The following is a 25741-nucleotide window of genomic DNA, read 5'->3' as shown; positions in this document are numbered from 1 at the left end:
TGTGCAGGAGCAGAGGCCTTGATAATTGGCTTGTGCTGGAGTGTCAGATGGCTGAAGAGGGGATAATGGCAGACTCAAGCTGCTGCCATGGGGCTGGAGGTGGGGGTGTGAAGGCCTCAAGTAAAGGGGGAAACATGGCTTTTTGTGAATGGGTGCCTCCCCTCTCTTGACCCCCCTCCTCTAATTCAGGCCTGCCGGGCCCTTTTGTAGTAAGGGGATGGGAACCCAGGAACCTGGCAGAAAGCGGGTGACCTTCTAGCACCTCACTCTCGCTGCCTCTCTTCTCCATCCCTTTCTCTTTCTTGACCCTTCTCTTTTATATTCTCCTCCTGCTCTCTCACTCCCTGTGTCTCCCCCTCCTTTCTCTCTGGCTTCCTTTGTCCCAAGTCTTATTTTTCAGTGCATCTATTTTATTTTAAGGCCTCGTTCTCTGTCTCTTAAGCATCGTAAAAAAAGGAGCGCTTCCCCTTTCTTTTAGTGGGTGATGCACAGAGCACTGGAAGGAAGAGAGAAACAAAAAAGGGAGCAAAAAGAGAAGCTTGAATTTAGGTATGGAAGAGGAGAGGAAATGGCTAAAGGAAAGGGGGAAAAGACTTTGAGTAAAAGGATGCAATTAAGGAGGAAGCTATTGTGGAAAAATAAAGCAGGCAAGACATTTACTGTATTTGAAAGTGGTGCATAAATCCTGCAGGTTCTTAATCTTCATTCTACACACTCTCTTCAGTTCCTTTTCTCCTCCCCAGGGGTTAATGCTGGTAGAGGAAAGGTGGTTGTTTTTCCATGATGAGATGAGTCCAAGAAAAGCAATGGGTGTTTACATCCTGAGCTTTGGTACTGGTCAAAGCTGCTAGAACCATTTCAGTTTTCTAATTTCTTCGATATACAAATGATTCATAGATTAATTTTTAAGAAAATGTCATTTTTCTTTAACAAATGGGGTACACAATTAAATGTATTTTTCTTGCTTCTCAAATGTTCATAAAAACAATCATGCAGTTATTCATACAGTTTTTCTTTTTTACTTTATTGGTTTATTTCTACAGAGGCAAATGATAAGTAATGTTAAATAAGTAAGTACACTTGAATATGTATAGCATGTTCTAATTTGCAGTTCATATCCCTAGTTGGACGTTTGGTTACATAAAACACAATAAATTTTATACTAGATTTAAAATGCAAAAATAAACAGTGAAAACAACATTCATCAGGATCAATGCACAGTAAGATGGTATTAATATGAAATTCAATAGAATTCAATAGAAGATGCTTGTGACTTTTAAGAAACTGTTTCAGATTTAATCAAAATGGAGGCAGTAAAAGTTATAAAAGTTTTAATTTTACAGGTTCACCTGTTGACTCCTCAGGTAAGGAGGAGTCAACAAGTGGGTTTGTTCATAAAGCCATCTTACAATTCTCACGTAATACTCCTAATGTTAGGAGTAAATGTACACCTCCGTTTATTTTTTTCTGTTATCTTAATATCATCTGTTGACATTGTCAGGCGCAAACCTATATGTGGGTAATTTTAATTTCATTCAGAAAATATAATATGCAAAAAATAAAACCACATTTTGTTTAATAAATTAAGATTAATCTCTGTGCAGCTTTTTCCCGCAAAACTGTTTTTACAAACTGTGCTTTTATGTCCCTCCCCTTACAGGGAGATTGCTTTCACAAGGAAACTGCAGAAACAGTCCACCAAGCTGTGCTACTACTATCTGGGCTTCTACGTTCACTCCTGTCCCAAGATGCGCTACAAGGTATCTTGCACTAGCATGTACATAGTGTTTTCAGAAACTCAAGGCTCCTCACCTCTGAATATAAATCCAATTTGCTTCATTTTGTTTTTACCCCCTTATAAAAAGTACATCCTTACAGTATTCTCCTCTTTTGTTGACCCCTTCTGGTTTCAGTGACTGTGAGAATCTTTTCTTTCCAAATGCATTTCTTAATTAACATATTTCTGTGACAAAAAACAACAACTGATGTCCATGTTCATGGAGTACAAACCCATTTATAAAAACACAAAAAGAGATTGAAATGGGTTGCTTTTTCTGTTACAGTTTACGTAAAAAGTAATCACTCCTTTGGATGTCTCTCTTTTTATTGTTTTCACAAATTAATCGTGATCAACAAAAATGTTGACTGGATAAATTAGAAATCACTTATTCAATCTAATTTTATGTTGCATATTTTTATTTGTCATCATTTTTGTAGGAGTCAGTTTCTACTTGGACAATAAACAATTTTTTTAGTATTTATTTTTGTAAAAAAGGCAGATTTTGTTGATCATTACTGATTCGTAAAAGCAAAAAAAATGATGAAATATCCAACAGGGTGAATACATTTGAGGTGCAGAAGGGCTCAAAGCTAATCCACACCACAAACTGTTTTAGGAAAATTGCTTTCTTGTGCTAATTAACATACTACTGGAACCATTTTTCTCCTTTGATGCTAATTATTGTAGCTATGTTAAATTGGGTTTTAGTTCCTAAAGAACTTGGGCATTGTGAGACTTTTTCAGCCAAATTTTCTGGGAAAATACCAAAACTTGACTCAAAATTTATGACGTTATTTAAAATCTGCAATCCATATTTTTCAGGGTAGCATTGTTGTACATTATTCAGTTCATCACTATTCATTCCTTTCTCTTTTATTCATTCACACCATCCTCGGTTTCTATGTTAGATGTTCCCAGAGATTGTTTCTGTCCGTGGGAGACTGATGTGCTGTTGAAGATTATGGCAAACCGTCATATCTTTTTATCTTTCATCTTGCTTTGGGTTTGCTTCACGCTTTGCTCAATTTCTCAGTTTGACAGTGTGTGCAAGGAATGCACATGGGTGTGTTGTGTTTGCGTCTGTGTGTTGAATTTTGAACACAATGTTTGTCTGAGAACTTGCGCTGTTACCACAGCACTTCACCCTCTCACACTGGCATTTACTACCCCTCCCCCATACCTTTTCTTGTGTGTTTGTCATTGCAGCGTCTAGCTCGCAACCTCCCCACTTCTTCCAATTTTCCCTTGGGGAGGGAACACAGAACAAGGGTGAGAAGGTTGCCCATTTCCCACCTTTAGACTCTCGCAGTCCCACAGAAAAGCACCCACGCTCAAACATGCTCCCAGCAACATGCACAGTGTTTTGCTTCTCTGTCTGATTTGCATATATTCAGTTCATTAATGCACCGACATACTGGGACATTGTTTGACTCTTTTAAGACTTCTTTGGTGTTGTGTTGGAGGTTTACTGGTTTTGGGATCTCACGCTTGCTTCCAGTCTCTTTAGTGGCCAAGTTATAAGCACTTGAACCCTAGTGGGAACCACTCAACCTATTCCAACACCATTCCACTACTTGTGGGTCCCTCTTGTTTCAGTCATCACTGTTTTTATACTTCAGTTATTTCTGGTAGAAGATAGTTGTAAAGAAATGTCTGGATTAAAGTGCTTTATATAAGGAAAACATCAATAGTGCACAAAAGAAAACAGTTTGAACAAAAGGTTATAATAGTGACTCCTGTTTTTTTGAAATGCTAAAACCTTGGGCTGACCATCTTCTGAATTTTGTGTTTATGGAGTTTCTACAGGGTGCCAAGATATTCAAAAATTTGAGTATATTTTAAATATTACACGTTTCCTTTGAAGGACAAAGTTCACATTTCATTTTTCATTTACCATGTTTTAATAAATATGGACAAAATAAGAGAAAGTTTAATTTAGAAACATGTGGATGACTTTCCAGACTTTAATACTTCTATTCTTCTTCTCTAACTAGTGGAAAGGTCTGCAGTCTGTGGACTTGAAGGTTCTTTAGACCTTACGCTGTTGGTAATAATAATTGTGGCCAAAAATGTTAAAGAATTGAACAATATTTTAAAATATCTGCATGGTTTTAAAATGCTTGCATTAGCAGTGTTTTCCTTTCATTTTCATGCAGATATGCATTACATTTCTGCTAAAAATTTAACCAGTAGCATACAAGGAATATTTGTTTTTCTCTTGTTAATAGGTTGCAAACAGTCCTTTTTTTCTAGTATCATTTTCTATAAAAAAATAATGTCACCTTGAAGAAAATGCATTAAACCTAAAAACAAAAAATAAAAGTTGGTAGATTGTATCTTGAACATTTGTATTTGGAAACATGTTTCTCTATTTAAAATTGGAAATCAAAAATATATTTGTTACTGTGAGGAATGAAAAGTTTGTGTGTTTTTTTATTTCTTTTTTTGGCACCTTTCAATATCTAGAAACTGTTTTACCCATTCTTCATTGTACCTTAACCACTGGAACAGAGACTCGTTCTGGTCAGGACATTTCATGCTTCTCAAGGACTCCTCATAGATCCCATCTACTATGGCATAATTATCAGATACCACACAAGAGGAAAGTCCTTCAGTTTTCTTTTGACACATCATTTGTGTCCAAAAGAAGGTGCAAAATCTCCCAAGCCAGAACTGCAAGAACAGAATGATCTTATGTTATTCTTGCACCCCTGGGAGAGAGAACACATTTCTTGCAAAGTATATATTGGACTCTAATCATCAGAAATAGTCCAGCAACTTGTATACTTTGAGTCTTGTGTGCATAAAGTCTTGGATACTAAAAGATTTATTGCCCAGTCTCTTATGCCACTATATCTGTTGTATGTCTGCATACTTTCTGTCTGCATGATTGTACGACCCATTGAAAGTTAAAAATCTCAATTTCTGTTATTGTTATTCTTGAGCTGTTAATTTGGAGGAAAATCCTTTCGGCTGGGTTGTGTGACCAGGGAGACGGCCCCAGGCGAGATGATCTTGTAAGCACTGCCAACGGCAAGACATGGTCATGTAGGGAAGCCTTAAAGGGCCCTCAGAAGACTTGAAGTACAGCCAGAAGCTGGGAGGATGCCTGGCTGGTGTCAGACACTCTCCTTTGTTCCTAAAGCTGGGACTGAACGTCCCACAGAGTCTCACTGGTTTGGCTGGAGGTTCAGGGTTTGATGTGACATTCTGCCCCTGGCTTCTGTCTCTGGGCCATTTGCCCTCCCTGGCCTTCTGATGTTGAGCTGTCTGTGTGGAGCAGAAGGTGAAACTGTTGGAGTCTAAATGAGTGCAGAGGTCTTGGCCCTTTGGTCATTTTTCTTTCTCTTGACGCTTCACATGTTAAAGCTAACAGTGAGTCTTATGGCTTTACACAGACAGAGACTTCATTGCTCTGAATTCTCTGAACTTATCTCAGCCCTCCAGGTTATGAACGATATTTCTATCTGTACAGATCATGACCAAATGCAAGTTGAGTCAGAAAGTGTAAGTGATAAGTATGCAAACCTTTCTTTATTGGATATTTATGAACAAGAAAGCCTTTTACATGTGGGGAATTTCTGGATATTGCTCATTTTAAGGTGTTTAAAATTGTTGAGGTCGACTTTGTAATTTATTCATATATATAATCTTGACTCACACAGCGCTTTCATTTGCACAACAATTTAGTCCTTCTATAAAAAAAATTATAATCATTATGTGTTTTAATATTTAATAAATTATTTAATTGTAAATAAGTAATCACTGAATGATTGAAATTGAATAATTAAATAATTATAATTCAGAAATATTTCAACAGCATTTGTTATCTATCATGATGACTTAATATGATATTCATTTGGGTTTCTAATGATGGATGTAACCTTTTCTTTTTCCTATAGTCTAAAAAAAGGGAACGGATAAAAACATGGCAAAACACTAGTCTACAGTGCAATAATTCACTGCATCGCACATCTTCAGTGAAACTGAAAATCAAGAATCGGCTGCAGTAGTTTATATTCATGGTGGATTTCTTATTCATAAATCATACACACATGCTTATGTATGCATATATACTCACTAATTTCAGTTTAAGCCTTTCTAAGCAAGTTGCTAAGAAGCCATCAATAAGATTCTTGCACGATGTGTCTGAGTGTTCGGCTACTGTTGCTGACAGATTTGCTCCAACTTATTTAAATCTGTTGATTGACTCAGCTTTTAAGGATATCCTACAATTTTTTATTATAAAGTAGTTAATTCAATCAAATATTTCCAAAAGCTAAATCTTGGTGTGGTTTGTTAATTATGGGGACCATAATCTGCTGAAACACCCAGTTTATCCATTCAAACATTCTTAAACTATCATTTCATTATGCAAATCCAATTTATGCTGATTTGTTTTTTAAAAAAAGAGCTTTTACTTTGAAGCCATTATCTTTTGTTTTCTGTTTTATAAGCCATGAAAGCACCCTCCTCCGACAGTCCTGATAAACATGTCTAGTCTGATCAGAAGATTTCTCCCAGAAAGAATTTTCTTGTCATGACAGATGCTAATTTCTGATAGACGTTCTATTTCAGCATTTGGTCCACATCCTGTCAGTTTATAGTGACTTGAACTGAGAGAAACAGGATGAATCTACTATTGCAGACAGATAAAAACAAGGCAAAGCATTACTTTACATGCAGTTATTCACTACTGAAGCAACACTAAACTGTTCTGTACAAATGAAAAATGATCAATACAAAGCAACAAAGACATGAGAAATGATCTCTTGTTTAGTCGGTTACATCTGTCCTGCTTCAAAAATAATTTACTTCAGGCAGTAGTGTTGTTTCATCTAAAATATGTGTTTGACTTAATGTGAAAACGTTCTGCAGACTGAAGATATTCTGGTTTCAATTAGCTAGTCCTAATTAATCTCTGTCAAGCAAACAAAACTTGTCAGGATTAAAAAAAGCACTTGTGCTTCAGGTGGCCAAATAGCTACCAGTGGTCTTGCTTCAAACTCATTTTTCTACCCATGATGAGTGTAACCTTCTGACTGGCTCTGGCTGCTGAGGTATCACTTTTAAATCTAGATAAGCAGACTTTAAAGTGAGCAAATGAAGCATTCAAATACTTCCGTTGACAATCTGCTCTCAATCTTAATGTTTTGAGGCCTATTCAAGGGAGGCATGCCTGCACCTCACTCCAATGCTGTTCAAACCTCTTGGTGCTGGAGTAACAGTAACATCAAGTGGGTCTTGCTATTATTGTTCAGTGGAAGAATGTCTTGCTCTGAGCTCAGGAAACTATAAAATTTTCCACAGAGGACGCAAAGAAAGGAGGAGTTGGTAAAATGAGTGAAAAAAGGAGGAAGAGGGTTGATGAAGGGGGAGAAAAAAAAGTGACAAAATGTGGGCCAAATGAGAAAAGGACGCAGGATGAAAAGGAGTATTCGTTTTCCGGCGGTGCTTTGCAGACTTTTAAAGAACTTCTTTTTACAGCAGCTGCACCTCCGTTTCCTTTCAGACCAACTCCTCCTTATCCACAAATAACAAACGCTGTCAGAGAAGCTGGTCGGTTTTCCAGAGCCAGCCAACACTTTTCCACATGGCCAAAGCTTGTGAATAAAGAGGACCCAAAATTAATCCATCCAGGTGTCAGTAGCTGTGTGGAAGAGTGCATTGGGTTACAACTGAAAGAATTTGGAAGTAGTTTCAGGCCCTCTGCAGTTCTAATGTTTGTCTCAATCAGTGAATGCCTGCAGGCTTTTCTGTCACCTGCTGCACCTACTACCTTGTGCTTATGACATAAATTAGAGAAGACGTGCTAGAAACGTTTTTAGGCTATGCACATGTAAACTCATGCCCAGATGTTTGCATTTAGTTCTCATTGAGTCAAAATATTTTCCTTTTCAGTCTTTGCTCATTGCTTGTAGCTTTTCCAGATAGTCCTCAATAAGAAGTTTGTTAATTTAATGAATGAGCTTTCAGACAGGTTTTCTTTGTGCTCTCGTTATTCGTGGCGGATTGCAGCACGCTAAAAGGCTCTGAGGCACATCTGACATGATTCTACATGCATGCTATTTTCACTCAAGGAGCCATAAACGGGCAGCATGTTATGCGTACGTGTGTGACCTCACATTTACTGCGTCACTTGTTGAACATCTGGGTAGCCTGGGAGTGACATACTTAATCTGATGCATGTAGACACATCATCTCTGTAAACAACTTTTTTTCCCTCTTAGATTTGTATTTTACATGAGGGTAAGGAAATCTCTCAATTTTGTTTTATTGTGTGTTTATGCAGAATCTTGAAATTCTATTCTTACTCACTCAACATCACATAAAAAAAAGAAACCTGCGCATTTTAATGGGATTTGTTGTAGCAAATCAGAAAGTAGTGCATATTTGTAAAGTAGAAGTAAAACTAGCTTTAATGGTTTTAATTTAGAATTTTAAATATTGTTTTATTTTAAAACAAATACAACTCTGAAAAGGTGTGACCTGCATTTGTATTTCCCGTGAGTCCGTCCTGCATAAACATCTGGAGTTACAGCTGCACATCTTTTGGAGGATCTCTCTACCAGCTTTGAATGTTTACAGACTAACATTTTTTGCCCATTCTTCTTTGCAAAATAGCACAAGCTGAATCAGATCGGAAGCAGACAGTCTCTGTGTAATCTTTGCTTTTCAAGTCTTTCAACAAATTCTCAGTTAGACTCAGTTTTTGACTTTGACTGGGCAATTCTGACACATTAGATATAAACCGCTTCATTGTAGCTCTGGCTGTATGTCTCAAGTCTCTTTCAACCTCCATCAGGTTTACTCTCCTTTTTTAGCTGCATTCATCTGACCAGTTTCTCTTCCCCTGCTGAAGAAAAGTGTCCATTTATCATGATGGTGCCACCATCATGTTTCAGTGTTTTTCACAGAACTTTCTTTCAATTCTGTTTCTGTTGTTTGTTTTTGCAACTTACCCATAGTTTGTGGAATACTGCAGCTGTTTGCATTTGTTTTTTTAAGGGGTATCAGAGTAAGTGGGGGTGGATGTAGATGTACATTACACTTTTATTTTTGAAACCACATAGGATTTTACTCTTTAATTGTGTCCTACTTTGAGTTGGTATTGCATGAAATTTCAATAAAAGACGTTGAAGTTTGTGGGTTCAAAGTGAAAAAATGCAAGAGCTTTTAAAGGTGTATGAAGTTGTTCATATCTTGATGACTTGCATTGATAAGGTTTACATTGAGCACCGACATTCATGTGGAACTGATGGATTTCACAGACGCTGCTGGTCCGGACAAAGGACAACCACACCCCCAAAACCCTTTTTTTCTTTTTTTTTTCTGTTTCTGTTCTTCTTTCAGCAACTGTCCAAAACCAGCCACCTATATGCTGGTTGGGTTGACAGATTAATAGTGTCTGAAGAAACTTCCAATTTTTTCCATTCATAAATAAATACAGGAAGGAAATCATCATTCTTCATTTATTCTAATGTTGTTATAAGCCTGACAGGCAGAAGATTTTTTTTAATTTTAGGGTTGTTTCTTCAAACATTATCTCAGATAGATAAAGGTTGTGTGGTCAGTTCAGTTCAACATTTAGTAAACCTGATATAGGTTTCTTTTTCTTGTGCTTGGTTCGAGTTGCAATTATCTTGACTTTTCAAAGAAAATTTGTTGTGTTTTTCCCTTCAGCAGTGAAGGTACAGTCTTGTGCCCCCTCACAATAACATCAAACCCCTACCTAGACCTTTTTCAACCTTAAAATTTTCAGCTTTCTCCCCTCCCCATTTCAAAATCGAACCTTTTCTAACTGAAGTGTTGTTGTTTGATTTAGCTCGACAGGAGACCACCATCAATGCACAACTCAGCAGAAACATTTGTTTAAGCTTTTTAAAAAATGTCTCTGCTCTTTTATGCCCCATCATCTCCACCACACCCCTTCAGTCTCGCCATGATTGTGTTTTTAACAAATCATTAGCAGGTTGCAGCGTAGCCGGATAGCGGCCGGCGCTTGGCACCTCCTATGAGGGGCGCTGACAGGGTTAGGTTCTGAGGCAGCAGAGTTCAGCGGGTCGGGTCAAATGATCCATTCTGACTGGTGGTGGCGGGACGAAGATGAGGAACGTCGGGTGGCGGGAGGGTAAGAATGAGGGGGAGGTTTAAGGGTCATAAGGGCAAAAATGAGAGTTTGGAGTGTGTGTCATACTGAGTAGATCCAGAGCCCTCTAGCTGCCAGTTCGAGGTGTTTGCATTGCCATTAGCTTCACCTCTATTTATTTTCAAACCCGCTGCAGCTGTGCCACTTTGTCTGCAATGCCTCTTTTGGCAGGGAAATCCATCTAGATCATTGATAAGCTCCACAAGAGACAATGAACTGCTCTCATAAACGCTGTTAGACATGTTAGACTTTCTGTGGACTGTGGTTTTAGGTTTGGCTTTATAATAAGATGTGGTGGAATTTTAAGACAGAGATTAGAGCTGCAGTTCTGGCAGCAAGTCAGAGAGTTGTGGTCTGTGTCAGAAAGGTGTAACAGCTCCCCTTCACCATAAAAACCAGAGGAGATAAAGAGATAAAAGGTACCTGGTCTTGGAGCTGATGCCCATAAAAAGCACTGCCATTGGGTCTCAGGGCCCACTCGAAATGCGATCCAGTAAAAATATTTTCTCCTCATTAACCTGTCAGCCGTGGAGCCATGACGCTTAGCCAGGCGCAGGAGTGCTGGGCAGAGTGGGCTGGGTGGAAGGAGTTGTGGCTCTTGTCTAGAGGCCCAAAGGGGGGGAAACGTACCAGTATGTGTGCTTTATTTGAAGGTCGTGCTGTGGTGATGTGTTGAGTAGGTTGAAAAGGCCTCGGTGGGCCCCAAGTGTTTAAACAGCAGCAGTTTGCATAAATCCTGCCAGACGTTTTGAGGATCCTCTCGCTCTCACACAAATTCATATTAGTGCAGGACCTTTGAAAGCTCCCCTTGAATCTTTTAGATTGTGTTACATTACAGCAACAGACGATAGTTTCTACGGAGTTTATTAAATAGACCAGGGTGCCCAAGTTCAGTTCTCAGCAGCTACTGTCCTGCAACTTTTGGAGGGATACCTTCTCCTGAATCAAATGGTTGAATTCCCTCATTGGCATTCTTCAGCTCTTATGATGAGTCATTCATTTGCATGACTCGTTGGAGAAGAGATGCAGGATGGAGCAACACAAATTGGTGTGCAATTGTGAAGAAGATGGTGCATGGTCTTCAGATTTCTTTACCAATCAAAAACGTATGTTGTGCAGTTGTTTCCTTTTACTGTGATGCTCCTAAATAAAATGTTCAGAAATCAGAGGAGGAGAAGCAGGATTAGTGGAAAATATAACTAAAAACTTTAAACGCCTCACAGAGTTCAGTTTAAAGTTTGCCTCACGCCAAGCCAAGGACAGTAAATGTAGACGAAGGTGTGGAACAGATTCAACCAAAATCATTCTCTTCCTGAGGGTGGTGATGTGTTTTTCAGTATGAATAGAGAAGATGATGGGGTTTAGTCTTGAGAGTGGGATAGAGATTCACCTTCCAGAAGGACAATGCCCAAAAATGTGTAAAATTACCAAGTAAAAGTCTAGAATGACTGTAACAAGAAAAGATTGGCTTAGGGAGGGAGGATCCACATACCCTCTACTTCATTTCCCCTGTTTTATGGCATTCTTTTGTTTTTACTGTATGATATTGTGTTGTATGATGTTGTTGAAAATGAGAATTTGTTCTCATTTTGACTGAGAAGCATTTTCCTTCCACTATGTAACGATGCACTCCTTTTGCGTTGGTTTAATACAAGAAATCCCAGTAAAATGCATCGCAGTGTAGGTTTTCATATCTTTACTGAAGAGCTTACTGCGTCTGTCTGAAGTGAAATCCCGTTTGTTTGGACTTGTCTGTCTTTGCTGATCGTTCATCTGCTCAGGCCTCTGTTCTGTTTGTCTTGCTGCGTCTGTGAGCTGCACCGTTTACGTGTGTCCATCAGCAGCCAGAGGCCATGCAGCTAGTCTCCCACCCACCTACTTTATTCTAGCAGAATGTAGGTGTGTCAACATATTCAGGCTGATAAAGGGAGTGCATTGTGAGAGCTGTAGGTTCAGGAGAGAGTGCAGTTGTAGGGATCAGGGCCTGTGTTTATTGGTTTTTGACAGAGATTGGCTCAGTTTGACCCTGGGTCAGTGAGCTGGCCTGGGCCAGAGTAGGTTAGATCTGCCTGGCTTTGGGCCACACTAGGCCTCTTTGTGTTCTCTCTGAGTTCAGGTCTGTCCTGGGAGACAGCCAGCTGAACAACATGCTGCAGTAAGATCACAAATGCTGACCTCAACTTCTGCTTGGGTCAAATGATGATTATTTTCTCTGAGAACTTGACCAATAACTTATGCCTTTCATTATTGTCCTCGTGCTTCATTTGCTGTATTATACAAAAAAAAAAAAAAAAAAAAAACTTAATTTGGAGGGGCCGGAGGCAAGGGGTTCAATGTTGGTAGTAGAGACAAACAGAGCAAAGTTGAACTTTTTCTATTTTGCAATACATTCTTGGTACTCTATTTGCTGAATTAGTTCTTTCAGTTTTACCAACTTATATTTTTTTTCTTAGAGGGGTCGATCTGAGCTGATAGAAAAGTTTATGTTCTGCTTTCAAACTCTGTGCTCAGTGCATGACTCGTATAAACTATAGTATCATAGCTAAACAGGGAGGTAGATCTTTGTGTAAAATGTTAAACAATGCTGATGGACACTAGAAAACACATTGGCTGCACTGTTGCCTTGCAGGTAGAAGGTCGTGGGTTTGTATCCAAGCTTAACTTCTTTCTACATAGAATTAGCATGTACTTCCTGTGCATGCGCAGGTTCTCTCCGGGTATTCCAGCTTCTTCCCTCAGACCAAAAACATGGAAGCGACCAACAAATTGTAGATAATATACTTTGAACTGAATAAACTGAGGGGCTGGGTTTTCTGGGGGGTTACCTAATAAAAAAACTTATTCATGACAAGCTGAAGGGGTTGAAAGAGATTCCTGACTGATATATAGACCAAACTAATTTTTCAGCTTTGTAAGTTTTGAGGTGGAATTAAACTCGATGGCGAAAAAGGTGTGCATTTTCACGAGGTTTCCTTGGGTGCAGCGCTGCACTCTAGGGGTCTAATTAATTCCTTTTTTCATGATTTAGAGCTGTGAACCTGGGGCGTAGCTCCCCATTTTACCAAGGTGTGGGCGAAAACATGACAGAACTAGGTTGATGGAAAACACAACAGAAGGGAGGAGCAAAAGGGACAGTGGGGGTTTTGATTTGATAATACATTTCTCTCTGAGTGCAGGGCCTCTGCTATCTTTATGTGTGGTCTGCAAAGAGTGAGTGGGGAGTGATCGTACATCTGCATGGCATTGTGTAACTGTTTATCAAGCCCTTCACATGTTTATTTAGTTCAGATGATTGAGGTTGTGTAATTGTTTACACTGGGGCAGCTTCTTTTTCAAATGAAGTTGAGTAATTTTTCTCTCTTGTAAAAAGTTTAGTTCACTGGAAAATCTTGCCTGTGGTAAACTGCTGTTCTGTAAACACTGACCCTTTGCTTACTCACTGACAACCACACAGCAAACATCACACGCAGTGCCTTGCAAATCTAAAGATTACAGTGTCTGCTATTGCCTCTTTGCAAAATGGTTCAAACTCCAACAGATTGGTTGGAGAGCAATCAGAGGTCTTTAATTTTAAAGTGCTGCTGCATGTTCTCAATTTAATTTAGATCTGCACTTTGACTAGACCGTTCTATCACATGAATACATTTGCGTGTTAGGAACTTAATTGTTCTTTATACAAAAGATGAAATATATTGTTATTTTTCACAATAGTTACCACGACAACAAGCAAAATCTCTGGAGCATATTCAACTCAAGTGTGATGTCTCCGCAATTAGGCTTAAGGAAGATGACAGAGCTCTGTGCGCAGAGCCCTGTCATCATGCACAATTCATGGAAGCAGTGGGCATGTGTGAATTACAAGGTCTTGGTGCCAAATTTGGAAAGCAAGGTTTAAGAATGCAATACAGCAAAGCACCTCACTAATGCAGATAGTATGTTTTCTTTTTTTTTTTTTTTTCCCCAATGTTTCCAGTCAACTTTCCAGACCACTAAAAGATGGGTAATTTCACTCTGTGCATCTTGTCTCCTTTCAACTGAATATTGAGGAATTGTGCCATAACCAGACTCTGTGTATAATTTTGGTTTGGTCCAGCTTTTTTCTCAAAACCTCACGCAATAAACAGAAAGTATAGGCCTGTAAAAATCCGAAAGAATTTTTTTTAATCTATTATAGAAACACATTAAGACAAGTAGGTTAGAGTAAACAAACAAAAACAACATATTTGTGGGATGTTAAGAGCTAGCCTGATTTTGTACTTTTTTTCCCATTTCTGTAAAGGCTATCTCTGTTCCTGTCATATCTTTGCAGTTTCTCTTATGACCCTTTCCTGTTTCCATTTTGCGTTTGCAGTCTTATAGTCACTTGTAGCGGGAACTGTGTGTATCATTGTGTTTTGACATGCAGCCAGGTGCGGGTTCTCCGTATAGAGGTATGTCTCATTGTGTTGAAGGAATCTATAGAAAGGAGGCAGAGTGTGAGAGTGTCAGGGTAATCATGCTGACAGTTGCATAAGAGCCTGGAGCTTGTTGAGACTAGATGAGTGTGTGTGTCCATTGTTGATGCCATTTGTCTGTTAGCAAAGGGACTTAAACAAGTTATTTCTTATTTTACTTGAGTGAGAATTTCTACTTTTTCTGACTTCTTTCATCTGCTACCTGCCGAACTGTAACGTTTTCTCAGAAGAAAGTGTGATAGAAGCTGCTACAGTCATACTTTTATCTCTTTTCTTCTGTAAGCATAATTTTAAATGGTGATTAAAAGTGTATGATTGTTTGATTCTATTAAGTTTGTTTGTTTATTTAGTGCCAATTTACAGCAGAGGTTACAAGTAGGTTTGCACTGATCGACTCTACTGCCAATACCAATTTTTTATTTATTTATTTTTTTCATCAAGAGGACAGTAGCTGACCTTTGCGAAGGTAGATAATATGGGGAGATGCGATTGGTTTTACATTTTTCAGCCAATTTTAAGAAAATCGAAGCCGATGTAGATCACTCGGTGCACTCCTTGTTTCAAGCACCTTTTGGGGAAAAAAGAGATCCAGTTTTTATACAGGAGATTGGTTAGGTCAGTAGCATGGTGTTCACAGCCTGGAATATTACCTCACATCATCCCTGTTTGTTGTAAAACTGTATTCCAAAAATGTTTACTTTTCTGTTAACCTTTCTGTCTTGTAAGTCTGATTAATTACTTTTTTCATGCTTTTTTAATTTGTTGCAAGTGAAAACAGGCAGCTTATTCTCTCCCCTCTGACAGATCAGTCATAATCAGAAGAGTTTGTTTATATTATTTCCATTGGTGGTATTTCCTTTGTCTCTATTATTTACAGTTCATTTCGACGATTGTTCTTTTTGTTTACTTATGGAGCACTTTCTGACTTGAGCTGTGTACGAAACTCCAGGAACGCTCGAGTCTTTGTCCTACAGTTTGCTGTCATATAAACTCCAAATTGAGGCAGCACAGCAGGCCTGTTGCAGGCGCCAGCTTGTTTACAGAGCTCTCTCTGCAGTTTGCATTTGTTTGGAGCCATGTGATAGAACTCAGGTCTCTGATAATGGAGTCTAATACCCCTCCTCGTGTGCCTCGTTTCTGTTCGTTCAACCCCTTCACTAGCTCCCCCTCCCTAAGCTTTGCAGATGTTTTTGTTCTCCTTGATTTATTTTCCATCCAAAATGTTATTTCGAATACAGACTTGTACCCATTTAGCAAGCACACATAAGAATAAGCTTCTATGTTTATGTTTCCCACTCAACTTTGCAGACAACACTTCAGTCAGAGAGAAGGGTAGATATAACACGGAATAATACCGGCTCGCTTCTCCCTTAAGAAAAGGGAGTTTGAGCCGCAGCTCAGTCTTCACCTCGACCTGGGGTCAGTTTACAACTTGTCAAGCCTTGAGTTGTCAAGGGTCATCACTAGAGTTTGTGGAAATGGTCTTATCAGTGTTGTAACAAAGGTTCAACTAACTTTGACCAAGTGTCTCTCAGCTAATGATGCTCAGTGAGTCAGCAGTCAAGATTTGTTTAATGCTTTTTATGTAATTATTTAAAAACAGGATGTCTTTGCACTCACTAAAATGGGGCACGTAAAAAATGTTTCTGATTTAAATGATTCTGCTAATCAAAGAAGTCTTAAAATATCTGAAAAAAATGTGGAATTTTATGTAAGATTTTTTTAAGGAGTAGAGGTGGATTCAAGACTATAATAAGGTATTTCTTGTTCTGTCATCTAAATTATGGATTTCTGAAAAACCAGTTCCTTCAGTCATAGATTATTATTAAGCTGCTGTCATGAAAACAGAGCCCACATTACTGGAATTTACCACGTAAGGTGTGAAGTTTATCTCTTTAGACAAAACTATGCTATAACCATCCATTTGGTCACCCATTCGCATCTCTATTTGTCTAGTCATACCTCCATTGTTCATCCATTGTTCATCCATCCATGCTTCCATCCATCTATCTATCTACCCTTCCAATTGGTTATCCATCTGTTCCTCTAACTGTCAACCCATACACCTATTTGTTCATCCATCCACCTCTACATTCTATCTGTCCATCATGGACAAACAGACAGACAAGTTTAGATAATGTTCATTCATTCACCTCTCTATCTTGCCATGCCTTGCTATCTGACCATGTGTCCTCCTCTGTCATCAATCATCTTTCAGTTTCCATTTGACAATTTTATATTAATATGTATAAATAATCAAAAATCTTTCTCAGAAATGTAATAAGGAAAATGTGTGGGTACAATAGCATGTTGACATTGGATCTTTGTCTTCTTTTCTTTTCTCAGGGGCAGTATCGGCCCGCTGACCTCCTCTGCCCAGAATCCTACACTTGGGTTTCTGTGGAGCAATGCATACCGCTGCTCAACAACTCCCGCTATGCTCGTTTAAATCAGGACCCTGATGCAGGTATGACTTTTTGTTGAAAGTATTTAATATTATTAGTAAATAACTCAGTAGTATTCTACATTAGTTCAGAATTATTTCTAAAATTAGTAACCGACTGAGCAACTGATGCTCCTTTTTTGGCAGGCCTCAGCAAGTTAGACACACATCTTCTATCTTCTTGTGTCTTTACGTAAGACAAATTAATCTTCTGTTGGCTCCTTTAATTTGTGCAGTCAGTTTGGCAGTGCACTTTTGAAGTCTGCATTAAATAAATTGTTATAGGAAATAGCAAAAGATTGTTTCTGTGAATGTAAATTGTGGAGAAGCAAGCATGTAACTCCTGTTTCCCTCTCCTTATTAATCCAAATAACAAAATATGTCTCAAACAGGAAAGAGCCACCAATCAGGAGTAAAAGTAAACACGTGGAGACAACAAGGCAATTGTGAAAGAGATTGGGTCGGATACACATAGTAAACAGTAAAGGATGCAATCACAGTTGTATTATTTTAGTGAAGGAAGTGACAAGAAGTTGTGCTGGGAGCTGTTTACTGGCACCAGCAGAAAGAAAACACTCTTTCATATTGAGATTGCTTTGAGAAACATTTCCCATGTTTGCTTTTATTAGTCCTACTGAAATTTTTCAAGTCATCAAACAGATTCTAACACCAAACAAAGATAATCTGAGTGCATGCAAAATGTTTCCAAATGTTGTTTTTGTTGCATATGTGATAAAAGCAGTCTAAACCAGCCTGTACTTATGTGTGAAGTATCAGGATGAATCACACTTGGCAACAACTACTACCACTGAGAGTTTGCTAAAAAAAAAAAAGTGTAACTTTTAAGTCACTGTTAAGTAATTTAGGCTCCCTCTTCTTTGCAGAATGGTTATAATTGAGCTGCTGTGCATGAAAGGGCTGTTTTAGGTCATACCACAGCATCATTATCTGGTTAAATCCAGACTTCAATTAGGCCACTTCAAAACATCCATTTTGGGTTTGGATCATTAACACAAGTGAGCTGTTCAGTGATTGTTGTTCAGTTTTTTCTGCTACAGAACAGAAGCAATAGCAATTCAGTCCTATTAAGCAAACCTGGAACAATTAACATCGCTATGTCTGACTATACATGTGTCTGATATTCCGGTTCTGAAATGCTGTCAGTTTCTAACCAACACGCTCTTGTCCCATCAGTTCACAATGCATTTTTCCAGAAAACATGGTGACACTTATTTTATTCTTTGCAAATTCCTTTAATTTTACTCAGTAACAGAAAAGTGAAGTAAAGAAACCAAGAAAAACCAAGAAAAAAAACACCTTTCTTAAAAAATATATATAACTGCTGTCCTAATGAGGTGTTTAAACACAGCTAAAGTTTACATAACTTTCCCATTCCATTGACTAAAATAAAACATAACTCATTCCACCAAAAATCCCTCATTTGTTAATTTTATTTTTCTATTTCTTTATTTTATGAATTTTATTGTACTTCTTTTTATCTTGATACTATTATTTTTTAAAAATCTATGTAATAATTTTGGGAAAGTTTTTATTTTTACCTCTGTAATCTGTGACGTTGTTTCCTTCTTCCCCATTCTGTTTGTGGCTGTTATGGTGTTTCTCATGGAGCTCCTGTTAATTTACTTCCTGAAAATTGTTATAGGGTGAAATGTACAGTCTTTCTGCTAGCATTTGTTAAGATGTTAGTTTTAGTTTCTATATAGATTTCAGCAGCAAACGGGACAATTTTATTGAGGCTGTGGGTGAACAAGTTGACTTTGCCTTTCCAGGTACTTTTTATGTGGTTCCTTTGTTATGGGCTGGTAAACTGATGTCAACTGGATGTTTTTCTTGTTGCTGAACTATTTCATTCAATTCCTTGCAAGTATTTTAATACTCATTTCTTTTTTTGCTGAGCTTTCTTGTTCACTTGTGAAGACTTGTGTATTTTAATTTTATTTTATACAAATTGTTATGCATTTCAATTGTTAATAACAGAGATCTGTTGATGGAGTGTGTTTCTTTTATTTATATTTGTGTTGTCATATTTCAAAATGTGTAAAAAAATTTTTATTGGCATCTAATGCAAAATATTGGTGAAAGCTTTAGTCTGCTCGTGGCTGTTAAGGAAGAAGGTGAGACAATATTGGCTGGGTGTTTTTTCTGCCGCTGAACTGTCTTATTGCATTTTGTGCAGAAAAAACACTCCATCAGTTAGGCTGAACTGCAACTCTCTGCCTTCTTCATTTACACAACGCAGAACTTTATTGGTGGTCCGGTTGGTGTAATGCTGAGCCCGGCTGTTGCTGACGCATTGATTATACTACTGTCTCTGTGACCCCTAGTGAACATCAGTCTGTACACACATACGTAAACCAAATGTACAGCACATATGTAGCATCTCTCACACACAATCATTGTTTGTTTGACAGCGAGAGAAGTTAGGCCATCGGCTGTTCAGCAGAATAAACATGGGAGAAAATGTGAGTGCTGTCTCTTGTTTGCCTGTAAATGCATCCAAGAGGCACCAGCCAGGATACGCAAACAATAAGTAACAATTTGTGTAATTTCATGTATGAAAATGGTGCATTTACATTCTGTTGCTGTCTTTAACGTTCCTGATTTTAAAACATATCAGTTAGCAACCATTTGACGTACTTTGGCGTTACATTAAATGGCACCTACCTGATGTCACCCACTTATCTCCCTTCTGTCTCCTGACTTCTCTACTATATTTCTGTCCTATTGCATTCCATATCTTGTCTATCAGTCAGACACTCTCCCTTGTGCCTCACAGTGCTTTCAGCTTCTTAGCCTGATGAGTGCTAATGTTCCCAGTCTGAGTGGGAGCTGATGGATTCGCTCCCCTCTTACTGGGCCCTGCAAAGCTTTTCATCGCCCTTGAATATTTTCTTGGATGTTTCACAAATTTTTGTATGTTCTTTTTTTTGGATTTTATGTGATAAATCAACAAAAACAAAGAAAAGGGTGCAGTTAGTTTTTTCAGCCCTCATGTATTAATACTTTGTTGAACCTCATTTAGCCAAAACTAAAGTTGCAGGTCTACCAGATTTGCATCTAGACACTCTTATTTAGGTGAAATCAGCTCAAGTTCAACCTGTTTAGATGGAGAAGTATTAAAAACTGTATTTTTAATACTTGTCCCAATTTCAGTCAAATTTAGGTCTGGACTTTGACTATGATATTCCTACACATGAATTTAATCTAAACCTTTCTGGCTGTAACTTTATGGTCATTGTTCTGTAACAAGATGAATATCTCAAGATGTTCTTATTTTAGCCTGACAACTAAAATGTGAACTGAAAATGGACGATAAATTCAAGCTCAAAGCAAATGCTTTCATGTATGGGTTCAAAATAGTCTCACAGACTTTAGTAGATTAAATCCCATGCTGACATCAGCTGGAAAGTCATGAGACAGATTCTGCTTTGACAATAAATATGGTGCTGGTCTAATATGGCAAGATCTCATTGTTTTCCCTGTTCTCCTTACTGCTCTTCTCCTGTTTTGAACACAAGTCAACCTTGATTTTCATAGCAATAATGACAATAAGATCCTTTACATTTAAAAGGATTGAGGTCAACAACAGATTAAGAATCTTTCTTTCAGTTGCTAACAGCATTCACACTTTTGCATCTCCGCTGTCAAATAATGGACCTCTCATACACAACACTGCCGTCTTGGCCTTTTTCTTTTTAAAAGCAAGTCCCATTTTGGATCTTCAACATTAGGTCACAGGAAGTGGTCATATCCCAATGGCTCTTTGACCCTCATCCGGTGTTAAGAACTTTGGGGATGGAATGGATGAGAAGAAGAAGCGTGGCGAGGTGTCAGGGCCCCAAACCTCAGCCCTGACCCTCAACACTCCTCTTCCCCCTGACCCTTGAACTCCAACCTAGAAAGCGCTGCGACCTCAGAATGGCGTGTCACGGAATGTCCGGCTGGCCTGACAGGAACAGGAAAAGGAACAGTATCTGGATCCGCTCAAAGTGAGGAACAGGCACTGGGGGAGATTGAAGAGAGCAAAGAAGAAAAGGAAAGTTGTTTATGTGAGGATCGGATGTTTGGGTTTTCTGGAGTAGGAGGGAGAAATGAACCCTCTGTTCAGTGTTAGTGCTGCGGTTAATGAACCATCTTAAAGCCGCACGCTGCTCCCCGCTGTGTTCTGTAAAGTCTTCACCTCTTAATATCTCCATCAGGCGAATGAGTGTAACTCCGGTCACTGTGACGAGAAGGGCAAATTGCCCTTAACCTGAGGTGAGTTTAAGTTAGGAACCATCAGACATTTAAATATTTTCTCTCTCATCCCCTCAGCTTACATTAATTCTTCATGGACCAGCATACTGGCGATTGGGGAGTTGCATAACATCTTTTAAAATCCCACATGAGGAAACCTAATGTACCACTGATTTTCTTCTTCACATTGCTCCACCATTCTTCAGTTTCCAGACTCAGCAGTTTTTTTCAAGAAGTGGATCGTTAGCTGTATCCTTGCACTCCAGGGAAACACAGCTAATAAATAAAATATGAGTTTCCAGGAGAGTTTTAAAACGCTACCTGAAAGATAAAACACATTTCTTCTTGCCTTAAGGTAGCTTGCTGTGGTTTGCAGAAGTATACCAACCCCTTCAACCCTTTTTCACTTAGCTACATTATAACCACAGTTTGACATTATTAATAAGGATTTTATAAACCTCTTCACTCTGATACCAATAAATAAAGGCAGTACACTTGTATGTTGGTTAATGCAGTTAAATAATTAGTTTATTTATAAAGTACCTCTTACAGAATTCTAAGTGCTGTTCAGCATAAATTACATTTAAACTGTATGTCACGAATACAAATAAAATCATGACATAAAGTCAAAATGGTTCTAGTTGCTCTGCGATGGTCTCTGGGTTTTGTTGGATAACATTGGTTAACATACAGCCTCATGAGCCCCAAGGTACAATGGGGCTGAAAAGCTACCACAACATATCACCCTGAACCCAGCATTCTCTATAGTGAAGCATGGAGGTGGCAGAATAATGCTCTGAATAAGTGCATTTAGCTTCCTTGAGTAAAGCTAAATATATGAAGTTGTTGCAGCTCATTTGATCAATATTTTGATAATTAGGTAATTTCACGCAGTATGCAGGTTCCAGTGGTTTGTAAAGATGACTAAATATTATTTGGTTCTCAGTAGTATGTCAAGAAAAAAAATGATTGGATTTGCTCATTTCTAATTGTCTGCATCCTGTTCACTTCCAATGTCACTTCCTGTTCGTCTGTCTCCATACTGTACATCAAAGCAGGTTTCATAACTGTCTTCATCTCTATTTTACACCACCCAGTGTTTAAACAGTGAAACTCTGAATTACGTAAATTAAACAACGTTCCTCTTTGTTTTGACTTCACTAACCTGATGAGGTGATGTCCCTTATTTTCTCTAATAGATCAAACCATCAGGTCTGAACTTCAGATGTTGAGTTGCAAATCTTAAAAGTTGTGTGTTTCAAGTAGTTTAGCAGTTCCAGTGAATAAGAGAAGAAAATGAGTCATTGCTTTCTGCTCGTGCCGCACTTTAAGAATGGCATGCATTCTTCTTACCTGTTGAGGAATATATTTGGGTTTGGTTGGCTCGCCAGGCGCTCCCTGCTGTGCCCTCCTCCTCCTCTTGGCGCCAGCTGTTAGCGGCTTGGCTCAGCCCCTCTCTCTTGGAGGCAGTCGTTTAAGTGTTTAAGGGTCAACATTTTTCACCTTTTTTTCCATCTGAGTCTCCAGAGAGCAGTTTGTAGCTTCTGGACACACGCAGACAAGGTAGCTGGCAGTGCATGGCATGGGCTCTGTGAGCAACACCAACTAACTAACCGCCTCATGCGCTGACTCAAACCTGAAGGCACCAGGGAGTTAGATTCCCTCCAACAGCTTCTCGGAATAATGAGGCATCCTTGCCAAGGCACTCAGAGGTTAATTCAAATGAGCAGAGAAAAATAAAAACCAAACTTTATGCGGTTGGACGCATCCACAGTGGTCCTGATTTTGTTTTTATATGTGCTTTGTTTTTGTCTAGGAGACTCTCAGGCGGTGAAGGATGTGGGCAGAGCGTTGGTGCTGCACAAGCGGACCGTCATGCCCTACATAGTGTACAGCTGCAAATTTAAGGGCCGCAGCGACACAGCCGAGGTGCAGGAGTACGCCAGCTTGGTCGGTCAGGACTGCGCGGAAAAGATCTTACTCTACCGCTCCTGAACAAGGAGCATTGTCCCACTGCCACCTCTCCCTGGAGAATCATTTGTTTTCTTTGTCTCTAAAAGAGCTCCCTGCTGCAGCCTCACTATGCTTTCTTCAACACAATCTACTGTGGGCAGGTACCTAATCATACATACATCCCAAACAATAAGACTATCAATGCAAAGCTCATTTAAATCAGAAAGTAGTATTTTGCTGACAGTAACAATTTGATGATTATGGCTTACAGCTAAAAACAACTTTTTTAGGACCATTTTATTATACATAAGACAAAAACATATTAGTACAGATGATTCTATTTCTATATTCTTTTTTTTTTTTGTTATTCATATGTACAAATGCATCACTTTATCTTTTATTCACTTGATAGAAAAAAATTCACCCAACAATATTAAAAACTCAAAGATGGATTCATGCATTTTCAAGAAAGCCTAAAGGGTCATTTTGTTTGCCTTTTTTTGGACCCTAGCCAAGTTTAATATCAGTGTTTTAACCTGCACCTCTGGTGTTTGAACTGAGCATGAATGAAGACAAGAAAACAAACCACTGAAACAATTATTTTTAAACAAAACAAAGGTATAAAAGTTTACAAACTGTGTCAAAGCATTGTAGATTTTGAAACAACTCATCTGAGCTAATCCAGATGGCAACAAAAGCAGGGAATAGCCCTTTATCAAGTGTGTTGTTTCAGGATTTGTAAATATACAGATAAAAGAAAACAGAGACTAAAGAAAATTCTTGAAAATTTTCAATTTTGCATTTTTTTTGTGCTTAAATTTTGAGAATGCAAAAGAAACTTGCACGAAAATTTCAGGCTAGAAAAGTGTTTTAGTAAAAAAAAAAAAAAAAAAGGAATACTAAATCCAAGAATGTTGACCTACTTAAAATTAAATCTACGTATTTTACAATATGCAAGCTTATTAATTGATCAAGGTTCCTCTTTCATAAACTGCATCAAGGCATAGGTTGCTTTTTTTCACCACACTTCATCCTTCCACTCAACTTTCCATCATTATACTGGGTAACAGGATTCCGAACATCCAGCTTCTGTTACAATGACTTTTTGTCTTATAAAGGATGTCGTTGAGCCCTGTTTTTTATGCTGTCGTACTCAAGTGAGGGTGAAATTTTTCTGAGGTTTTAGTGGTTTTCATTAGCTGTAGGCCATAGTCATCCAAATGAATTAAATTACTGAATTAAATGACATTTTCAGTGATGATGGAATTTATTGAGATGTTTTTCTCACTTGCTACAAGAGCGGTCGACGGAATGTTTTTTTTGTTTGTTTGTTTTTTGTTTTGAGATAATAATCAGCTTGAATTTTTCTCTTTTAAACCATCCTTAAATTTTATGTTGAAATGTTTATGTTTGAAACCAGCATTGGGTTAGAAACCTGACTCCAGTTTGACTTCACTGCTTCCTTAACGACATGTTTTGTATTGAAAGTCAACTGTTTGTCTTCTTTGTTTCACTTTCATTCAGAAAAGAAACATTTATTGTCTCATATTAAACTACAGTAATTTAATGACTTTTATGTACGAGGTTACTTTAAACTATGTTTCTGTTTTAAGTGTAATTTTCTTTATATAGTCTCTCTGTTCTTTTGTTTGTTTAAACCAAATAAACAGTTTGCATACTCAAAAATTTTGCTCTTATGATTTCAGTTCAAATAACTTTGAGTTTCCCTGGCTGACAGAGCTCCTCATCCTACTCTGTGGACTGAATCTAAATGTAGAAGTCAGTCATTTGAACCAGCAAGACAAACTAGTGCAACATACCCTAGTGCAACTGCTAATGGAGTTGACCAGAAAATACAAATATTTAGCTAAAATACCAGAAAGACAGAAACTTTACAAGGCTGCTGCTGTTTAAACCTGCATGGACCAGAAATATCTTCTGTATGCTCCAGAATTGTGGTTTGAAATGCATTGCATTTTAGTATTAAGTGATTCTTTATTTGACCATCAATAGTAGAATTTATTTTAATTGACAGGCAAATGGAAGCAGACACTGCAGTTATAATGAAATGAAATTACTCAAGTCATTCTATACATAAAGAAAACAGAAGAAAACTATGTTAATGAAGAAAATTACATTTAAAGAAAAAAAGTGCTGTTCTATAATTAACATTATTTAACACTGACACTGTGATTACTGTTTAGCCAATCAGGAATGTGGCATTATTAAATGTAAATATTTTTTTTTATATAAATGAGGGCTCAATTAGCCCTTACTTAATGGTTTTGCCCTAATCAAAGAGATTAAGTAATTTTTTTCCTCTTAACAAAAAAACACACTGTGCCCTCCAAAAACTCCTGCTGTGGTGTTGAAAGCAGCATTGAGTATTTATCCTTTTATGATTGTGGTATAATGACAGCTCTACTTAAATTACATTTCAATCCAGGGTGAGTTGGACTCATGCAGCTTGATAAACACCAAGAGTTGGAATAAAATCTTTAGTTCATTTAACTATTTTGTGTTGATTCGTCTAAAAAAATAAATACACAATTTTGTGCTGCGACTGCAAGAAAATTAGAAACAGTTAAAGTAATATAAAAAACCCCTAACTTGCTTTCAGTCATGCAAGTGGCTTGGTGTCAACTTAACCCAGCGCAGCAACTCTGGTGCGGCCTGACCCGCCTGTCTTCACCTCAATTTATCAA

The 25741-nt window shown here is 38.1% G+C and overlaps 1 protein-coding gene across 2 annotated transcripts in view; it reads left to right on the top strand.

The window, feature by feature from the left end:
- Positions 1-24715, top strand: part of LOC129359707 (arginyl-tRNA--protein transferase 1) — a 62331-nt gene extending 37616 nt beyond the window's left edge. For both annotated transcript variants that reach the window (XM_055029526.1, XM_055029525.1), the window contains exons 10-12: positions 1661-1760; positions 16730-16850; positions 22900-24715. In XM_055029526.1, the coding sequence (XP_054885501.1) occupies positions 1661-1760; positions 16730-16850; positions 22900-23078 (400 nt within the window). In that variant the 3' untranslated portion in view covers positions 23079-24715. The remainder of the gene's footprint in view (positions 1-1660; positions 1761-16729; positions 16851-22899) is intronic.
- Positions 24716-25741: the final 1026 nt, after the last annotated feature.

The sequence above is a fragment of the Poeciliopsis prolifica genome, unplaced genomic scaffold (assembly GCF_027474105.1).
Source record: "Poeciliopsis prolifica strain line A6 unplaced genomic scaffold, Auburn_PproV2 SCAFFOLD005, whole genome shotgun sequence".
Taxonomy (NCBI): Eukaryota; Metazoa; Chordata; class Actinopteri; order Cyprinodontiformes; family Poeciliidae; genus Poeciliopsis; species Poeciliopsis prolifica.
Note: the sequence above shows the minus strand (reverse complement) of the source record. Positions and strands in the feature narration are given on the sequence as shown.